Genomic DNA, 9,138 nt, shown 5'->3' on the forward strand with positions numbered 1-9,138 from the left:
GGCAGTTCACAATAATTAATAAATTCCAACTGTAGTACCAAATAATAAGAAATAGCATTATTCATAAGCATAAACATAATTTTGTTCAAAGAGTACCTTGACATAACTTTACACTATTATTATTTTAAGTTACCTCTTTGTAAAACCCTAGGATTTTATTATTTACAGTATATCCTCTCAATCACAGCCTCAAAAATAGTCCTGTAATGAAATAACCACAGAATTATATGTTAGACAGATAAGGGTTCACATTGAAAAAAAGAAATCACAAGACTATTATTATACAGGCAATACAGTTTTATTCTGTTCTTTCACCAATTGTAGCAAAAACATTTAACAATTGAATGAATAATCAAGGGAACTTAATTGTCAACAGGAATTTCAGAATTATGTTCTAAATTTTAGACCAGGAAGGCTTGACAGGGAGAAAACAAACCATATACACACTTGTAATAATAGTCTCTATTATGAAGATTTAATGCCTTCTTTAAAAGCACTGAGATTATTGAGGCACCTTACTGCAGGTTATGGATCATCTCTTCTTTGGCAATGAGATGTGTGGTTTTGTTAACTAGGGCCATGAGGGAGTTGAGCTTGTGAGACCAGTCATTGAGTATATTGTTTGGGTCCTTAGGCCTCTGGAAATTGATAATTCCTGCCAGCCTGTCTACTTTAGCAAAGATGGTTTTATTAACTACTAGGTTAGACAAGAACTCCTCCGATTCCTGTAAAGACAAACAGCACTAAGTCAAGAAAATAGCATTTTTACCACAAACCACCAGAATTCCTCCCAAACAGCGTGAAAGCACCAGGAACAAGATTTTCTTTACACAGGAGTACAGCTGTAACAATATTGTACTTTAAAAAATGCAGGATACTTTAATATTACACATGCTGGCAATGCAAGGTACTAGCACAAGCTATTAAAAAAAAAAAACCCAAACCTTACTGTTTTCTATTGACCTATATCTGATTACCTTTCATAAAATTTAAGTTTACTATACGACTCCAACAGACTTTTACGCTTTGGAGTACTTGGTTACACAGACGTCAGAACAAGTCATGTGGCGAGCAAGGCTTAGGAAAATCCCAGTGAATTCCTGGCTACTGTCAAAAAGAGTTTTTTCTGAGTTTGTGGGAAAAGCAGATTCCATGAAAAGGGTGAAGCTTTTCATTTGCACTCAAAATACCAGGATGTGTCATTCTCCTTGGAAAGCTCTTGAAAACACAAAGGGGGATGGCAGGAAGACCCCCCCCACCCCTTGTTCCCACAGTGCCACCACCCATGAACAGGGACATTTACAGGTGAAGGACCCTCTCTTCAGCTGGTTTTCATCACTCATCAACAAGAAACTTTTAACACTGAAACACCAGACCAGAAGCTCCAGCATTTACACCAGGCCTTGAACATAAATGAACTTCTAAGAGCAGCTTTTGCCTTATGGGCATGTGCATCATGAAACTGAGTTTAAGGTTTAATGAATAGTTTTCTAACTCCCATAAAGGCAGAAAATTAAATCAAACAAGAACATTACTCTGCTGACTACTCACATCTCTGCCACAAACACACCCCCCCTTATGAAAGAAGGATAAGCAAAGCAAGACTTACATCAACGGACAGATCCAGGAGTTGTGCCATTCTCTTCATTGTAATTCTGGTATAATACTTAGCCATTATTCTAATATTCTGGAATAAAAGTGTTCAGAGTAGAGGGTTATGTGCAAAAAATAATTGAAGCAGGCTGCAAAAATATAAAAGTCCATGTTAAAAGGAGATTAGGAACTGTAGTGCTCTAATGGCAGTCCAGCATGGGGGACGTCAGGGGTTGTGAACAAACAGCTCTTTTGCTGGTGGAAGGTATAGAAGTCTCTACATGATAAATTATTAAGAAAATAAATCAATAAAGATATGCCAGCAAATAAAATCTTGAAATGCAACAGAAAAGAGACCTCACCTGCTGCTTTATTAGCTACTTTTTTGTCTTCTTTGTGATTAAAATACGGCAAGCAGAAAGCATTTTTAGCTGTGGCACTGAGTAAACAGCTGATGTTCACAGACACTGATACTTACATGTTCCACGACTCTGTTCTTTAAATCTTTCCATCTCTTTTCACCTTCCTCTGTACAGCCAAAAACATCTGTTGCAGGACTGTCAAGGGATCCTTCTCTCAACTCCTTGCCATATTCTTCAACTAGGGCACTCCACCTCATCAGCTCCATGGTGGTAAATAGTTTTAGGAGGTCTCTAAATGGTTTAGTACAGTTAGATTACAATCCTGTATTAATAAGGCCTGGTTCATACTTAAAATAGATCCAAGGCATAATTTTAAATGGTTTATTCTTATTACCATAAAAAACAGGGGCAGCTAAAGTCAGATTGTTTTTCTAACAAAGATCATTCTCTTACAAGAGAAAGAACATTAGTTTTACATACATTTAGTTACATTTATTTTCACATAGAACAACCATGACATTTTTGCAGTATTCCTAATGCAGCATTAAATTCAGAGTTGCTTACAGCAGACTCACATAAAGAGATTTACTTGCACTGGTAGAGAGAGACACTTTTGAATCTAAGAATTGGTTATTAGAAAGGATACTTACTTATACTTGGGGATTTCTTCTAGCTTTTTGTCACTACTAATTCTGTGCACCAGATCAGACTGTTCATTGTCATAAGGTGAAAGAATAACGTAAAGAACAACGCTCTTCAGTGCCTGTTTAAGAGGAAAGAGTGTGGTTTTTTTCCCATAATTAAACAGAGGAATTGCCAAAACTGATACAGAGCTCAGATTTTAATATGTAGAAGATTTAAGCTCAGTGTATTAAGAAATTAAGGTGAAATTGATGTTATCTTTCAGAAATGAACTGTGGTACACTTAAATTCACACAGGTTAACCAAAATTCTATTATTTCAAATAAATACAGGAAGAAAAAAAACTTTTCAAATGTGAAAGACATCTGTACTGCACAAACAACAGCACCACTGAGACCACACTTGCACAGCTGTTTGTAATCTACACTTGTATGAAACAGTTCAGACACTGTCAATTCCAAAGGTAATAAAATGAAGATGTTGATTACAAACATTCTTTTGAAATCAACTCCATCATCTGTTTTCAACTAACCAATTTGTTAATACAACCATTTAAATAAAAACAGACTGATGAGCTATTTCATCCTCTGTACACTGATGTGGTAAGAAATGGGTATTTGTCACATGGAAATACAGTGATTTTGTGGGGAAAGTTTTTTTACCTGCTGCCACTTTTCACTTTCAGCCTGGATACAGGGAGTGTCATAAATGGCTCTGTAGTGCTTACAGATGGAGAGGTAGGAGCCTTCATGTTGATCCAGCTGGATCATTAAGTTGTAGTATTTCAACTTTAGTTTCTGAAACAGTATCAAAAAGTCAAATTAACACAGCTCCATGACACGGAAATGAAATTCAACTGAACTCCAGAAAACAGAGGGATTTAAATAAACACACTTGGACCTGAAGAGAGGCAAGTCAGATTAAAATTTGGGTGGGGGGAGGGATAAAGAGTAAGAAATCCTCCAGTTACTTACTTCTGTGTTTTCTTCTTGAAAAAATTTTGTATTAATTTTTTTGCTGATAATTTGAGTCCGAATATAGTCCTTTACAGCTAGACAGAGTCTCATCTGCTCCAAGATAAATTCTACACGTTCTTTCTTTTCCATTGAACCGTAGGTTTCCACCTGAAATGAAATTATAACTACTTAATATTGTCAAAGCCAAATCAAGTGAAGGCTTAACTGTGCTAGAAGAGTGGGAGGCTGTCTGGAGGGGGAACACACCAAAACAAAACAACAGAAGCAAAGCTATTTCAGAGCAAGTGAAAATGGAATAAAGGTTATTCCATTTTAATTATCGCCCCCACTCACACCAACACTAAACTCAATGCACTAAGTAGAGAATTGAAACCTACTTTCCAAGTGGAAGATATTCTACATAACCCAACCATGAGATTAATAAAAGCAGTTAAAAGCTGAAGTGCACTTTCACTAATAACAGTTCATCTCATTCCAGGCATTTCTGCAAGCATACCTGATTCAGTTTCTAACAATCTCAGAAGAGTCAGAATTAATTGCTATTGCTGATGCAATTCTGAGCTCTGAGGTGTTACCTGCAACTCCTGCAGAATCGAGGCAGCCTCTTTCACCTCCCCGTTCTGTTCCTTTATTGTTGCAAGCGTCTTTGTCAAGCGAGCACGTTCAATTTCCACGTATATCTGAGGGCAGAAGGAAGAGTTTAACCATTGGAATTCTCTAAAGAGGAGTGCAAACTCTGAGACTGCAACCCTACTGGGAAATACACTTTATGCTGTCATCATACGACCACTTTATCTGTTGTGTATCCGTTCCCTATACTGGTCCACAATACACACTGATGAAATACAATGGATAACTCACAAACTTTTTTGGCCCAAATTAATCTAAAAATTAATGTCTACACTGCCCTTTCATCAAACAAGGGATAAGCACTGTGAATAAAGTATTGCATATTTTGTCTGCTAGAATATATCAAAATATCTGGGAAGTTAGACTTTAATGGTTAATGTGTAGTAAGCACTACCCTTTGAATTATTTCACTTGCTCCTAACCAGCCATTAATCAACAAGACTTCATCATTAACTATTTGGACTAACAGACAGAACTCGTAAAATTTACACAAATTTGCCTAATTCAGAACTCCTTCTTTTCTTAAAGCAAAAGGAAAGCAATATAAGCAACTCACTCGGTATCACTTTCTGGTTATCATAACTCTATGTTTCTCCTTGCTAAGTGCAGGAGAAATTAAATTAAACCTGCTCATTTCCCTGACAAATTCAAATACATAATATTTTAAAATGTGAAAAGGAAATGGCATTTTAGAATTTTGAAATGTATTACTAACTATATTAATCAATAACACAACCAGATACCTACATCATAGGAACATGACCAGTGTTTCAGCATACGATTTAAATATGGAAAATATCTGCAGTCTTTTGGAAGGAAATAAACTACTTGGCTTCTCAAGGTAATTTAAAAATTAGTTTTAATCTTACTTGCACAAGATTAAAAAATAAGAAACTACATTCTTAAAGAAGGCAAACATTTTTGTTCTATCTTTTAGACACTGAGTCTTAAAACAAAACCTTACTTTTCCTTCTGTGACCATACGCAACGTGTCGATTAAGCGCAGTTTGACTGGTAAGTCTGTGATTTCTTCAACGTAAGTGCAGCACTGCTGGACCATTTTAGCAACTGCCTAGTATGAAAACAGAGGGGAAAAACATACTGTGGTTTCAGATTTCTCTAATTAAGTGAAGCTGTAAGACTCAGAGGTAAGTAATGAATAGTCTCACATCACACTGAAGAGACTCATTTCAGTAAAAAGCACACAAGACACATCTGCTCTCTTTGATTCAGGAAGATGTGTACAATGATGCTATAGACTCATGCTATAAAGAAAATGTGATGCTGTTCTGTCATTTTTTCATCTCAGTTTTTCCAATATTGAAAATAATCCATGCCATGCAATTCTGTCCTAAAAAGCAACTCCTGTTCTGCCAAATCCACAGGACTCACATGGACTGGTAGAACTCCTCTGCTTGCCCTAAAACCTGCATGGCTGAAGAGACCTGTACCTTCTCTTAACTGTGTGCACTACCCTCTCTCCTTGGAACAGCTGTAGATTCCTCAGGAAAAGAAGGAAGAGGGAGGATTTCTTCCTGCAGTAGCAAACACAGGTATGGGAATGTGCACTTCCAGTAAAAATGCTGGCAAAGTTGGTAAAATTATTTTTAAAATACCTACTTCTTAAAAAAACCCCAGAATTAAACTTCTAGAAATGTCTTCCTCAAGAAGTTCCTCAAAATTCAGCTGGAATGATCCATGCCTTCAGCAACAGTCTGTGCAAACTAAACTGTGCTCCTACTTTTACACACACTAGTGAAGATCCTGCACACTAAATCATAGGTAACCTTTTCCTTCCCAAAGCAATGATGCCATTAAAATCAGCTGTTCCTCAAACTGAACACACAGAGTGCAAAAAACTTTGCACTGCCTTAAATGCAAGCGCTTTATGCCAAAGTATGCCAGTTTCAAAAGCAAGCATGCAAAGCAAACATTCCATACCAGTACAATAAAATACAACAACTGTTTAATAGACATCTGAACATGAATAAGGAACATGTCTGTAATACACACTGAGGAGAGTGGAAAAATGAACCACCTTTTTTACACAGTAAGTCCCTACACACATGGGGGAACCAGAGACATAATACAGCTCCAAAATAGAGTTTCATTTTTTGTTTCAAACAATTAAATTCACCTGTTTTAACTGACTTCTTCTCTTTGATAGAAGAATAATATTTTCATTAAGAGCATCCCAGTCTTTAGCTTCATAACACATTTTCACTATGGCAACTAAGATTCGGGATGTGGAGACCATGTCAGAAGCCTGTAACAAACCAAGAGTGTGTTAGAGACAGGATCAACAACCTGCAGCCTTCCAGCACAAAGGGGAAAAATCCATTGTAGCTGGTCTCACTAATTTGCTTTTTAAAGAAAAGAAGGACTGATACTCCAAGGATACTCCAAGTCCCTTGACTTCAACCCAGTGGAACGTGAGGTGTGTAGCACATCCCAGCATCCCCACACACTACTCACCGTCCGTGTTTGTTTTTCCAGGGAGAGAAGGTTTTCAATGACTTCTTGCAATCTTCCTTCCTAATAAGACAGGCAAACAATTATCTCAGTGAGTTCAGAACATAATTCAGTTAACTCTCAGTTTAAACTGAGAGTAGCTCAAATTTCCACATAAATAAAAATACAGACCAGCCTGTACACTAAATTTTAATTTATTTTCTTTTAAAAAATGCATGCATAGCACTTACTTTAAATACACGGTTCTACACCGAGATAAAACAAGTACCAGTTTCATTTTCACACAACACATGCTCTAAGCTGCCTGCCTTGGGAAAGAAACCTGGCAAGTTTCAGACAGGTTTGGTGAGCTCATGTTCACTGAGCTTCGTGGAAAACTCATTTCTTCTCTGCCCAAAACAGAGTTTTCAGTGAGATCAGATATGCAATTAAATATCTTGGCCAAAAAAATTCTTCTCCTATTACTTTCACCCATATTCATATCTTAATTACAGTGTATTACACAAAGCATTAATTACAAGCTTTACATGCTAAGCATGGAATTCTAATTGTTCTGGTTTTGGAGGGGCTTTGCCTTTGTTTGGAGGAGTGTAAGATACTACAATGTACTTTTAGTCCTAAGTCACAAATCCTAGCAAATATCTAGTTTAAAAAAAAAGTTAATATGGGTGAGTTTGTAACAGCCCATGGCAATGGTGAGGCTGCAAAAAAGTTAGAAAAGAAACAAAAAATGGTTCAAAAATTAGTAACAAACCAAAGAAAATGAAATTTGTTTCTAAAACATCCCAGCTGAAATATTTTAGACTACATACAATGGTTTGTCAAGGATGTACTCTTACTGCCACAGAGTTTATATGTTTTGCACAATGAAACATGGCCACGGTGTCCATTCCTTTGCAGAGCTGTGTCTGTGGGATAAAATCCCTGTGCCTGCTCTCCATATAATAATCCTAAAATAATCTAAGACGTCATTTATTTATCTTAAGGCTACTGCCTTCAGAACTGTACAACATGTGTGTCTTTCACAATGAGACACGCGGATCAAGCAGAGCATTTGCAGCACATAAAGTGTCAGATGCCATCCCACTGGCCCACAAGTGACAGCAACTACAGGGAACCTGTGGCTGCCCCACCCCGGAAGTGTTCAAGGCCCATCTGGACTAGTGGAAGGTGTCCCTGCCCACGGCAGCGGGTGGAATGAGATGAGATTAAGGCCTCTTCCAACCCAAACCATTCTGAGATTCTATGCCTCTGTCTTTTCTGAGATCTGAGCTGCACAAGAAACTCCAAGCCACAGAACTTTTCTGTAAGACACCGACGCCGCATCACTATGACCCCGCGTGGAACACATCCTGCGGTCACCCAGGGCGTGCGCACAGACATTGTTTACTGAGCCGAAGGAGGCAGAGACGGCCCCAGAGCCCGTCCTGGCTCTGCCCCTCCATTCCAGCCCCCCGGGGCTCACATGTAACCGAGTTTAGGGATGCCCAGCGCTGCGTGTCCCACCTGACCCGGGAGCTGTTACACGAAGGCAGCTCTGGCGCACAGAGCCCCGGGATGTACAAGCAATTCCGCGTTGCAAGGGCAGCAGGGAAGAGCCACGGCCCTTGTGGTGGACCGGGGCCCTCCGGTTCCCTCTCCGGGAGGCTGCGCTCCGAAACCTCGTCCCGTCTCAAAATCACCGAATAGGTGAGCTGGACGGAACACACAAGGCTCATCGAGTCCATCTCCTGGTCTTGGTTCTGCACAGGACATCACTAAGAACCCACGTATCTGAGAGTGCTGTCCAAACATTCCATGAGCTCTGGCAGCGTTGGGGCCGTGACCACTGCCTTGGAGAGCAGTTTCAGTGCTCGGCCACCAAGCTCCCTCCTGCTCTCCCTTCCACACTGCCCTGAAACGGCGGGGCCATTCACTCCTTTCTCTCCTCAGCACCGCACGGAGAGGCCGTGACCGGACCCGCATCGTGGGGCAGGATGCGGCCGCGGGTCGCTCCGCGCCGCCTCCACGCGCGGCCTAGCGCGCCATGACTCAGCCCGTCCGCCCCGCCAGGCTTCTCTCCCGCCTCACCTGCGCCAGCCGCTCGCACTCGGGCAGCCTCTGGTCCACGGTCGCGCTGTAATCCACCTCCATTTTGACGATGCGGCCATCGGCCCGCTCCGCGCCGCCGTCCGCCATGTCCGCCCGTTCCGCCGCCTCAGCGCTCACCGGAACCGGCCGGGCCCGCGCGCAGGCGCGCCGGGGGCAGGCCCGCCGAAGGGCCCCGCGCCGCGACAAGCAGGCACTGCCGTGGCCAGCCCCGGCCTCCTCAGGACCCGCAGGGGGGAGGCGCCACCTGTGAGGGGAGCCCACCGCCCGCGGCCCCTCTGAGGGGAGCGGGACCGCGATCTGCTCTTCTGAGGCCGTCTGCACCTTAGTCGCCCCTCTGAGGGCATCTGCCCCTCAACCCGCCCCTCTGAGGG

At 41.1% G+C, this 9,138-nt stretch overlaps 1 protein-coding gene across 1 annotated transcript; it reads right to left on the bottom strand.

The window, feature by feature from the left end:
- Positions 1-282: 282 nt before the first annotated feature.
- PSMD12 (proteasome 26S subunit, non-ATPase 12) lies at positions 283-8,929 on the bottom strand. The gene is made up of 11 exons (XM_084218260.1): positions 8,747-8,929; positions 6,680-6,739; positions 6,342-6,470; positions 5,169-5,276; positions 4,150-4,254; positions 3,572-3,721; positions 3,260-3,394; positions 2,606-2,718; positions 2,072-2,246; positions 1,610-1,687; positions 283-725 (listed from the first exon to the last, which is right to left on the bottom strand). The coding sequence occupies exons 1-11, from the start codon at positions 8,852-8,854 to the stop codon at positions 516-518; spliced, it is 1,371 nt and encodes a 456-aa protein (XP_084074386.1). The 5' UTR covers positions 8,855-8,929; the 3' UTR covers positions 283-515.
- Between the last annotated feature and the right edge of the window lie 209 nt (positions 8,930-9,138).

This window comes from Fringilla coelebs (assembly GCF_963513975.1).
Source record: "Fringilla coelebs genome assembly, chromosome: 19".
NCBI lineage: Eukaryota > Metazoa > Chordata > Aves > Passeriformes > Fringillidae > Fringilla > Fringilla coelebs.

Coding starts and splice junctions, on each gene's coding strand:
- PSMD12 (XM_084218260.1), bottom strand. CDS start 8,854: ATGGCGGACGGCGGCGCGGAGCGGGCCGATGGCCGCATCGTCAAAATG. Junction 6,740..8,746: donor AGTGCGAGCGGCTGGCGCAG/GTGAGGCGGGAG, acceptor CTGTCTTATTAG/GAAGGAAGATTGCAAGAAGT. Junction 6,471..6,679: donor TGGAAAAACAAACACGGACG/GTGAGTAGTGTG, acceptor GGTTTGTTACAG/GCTTCTGACATGGTCTCCAC.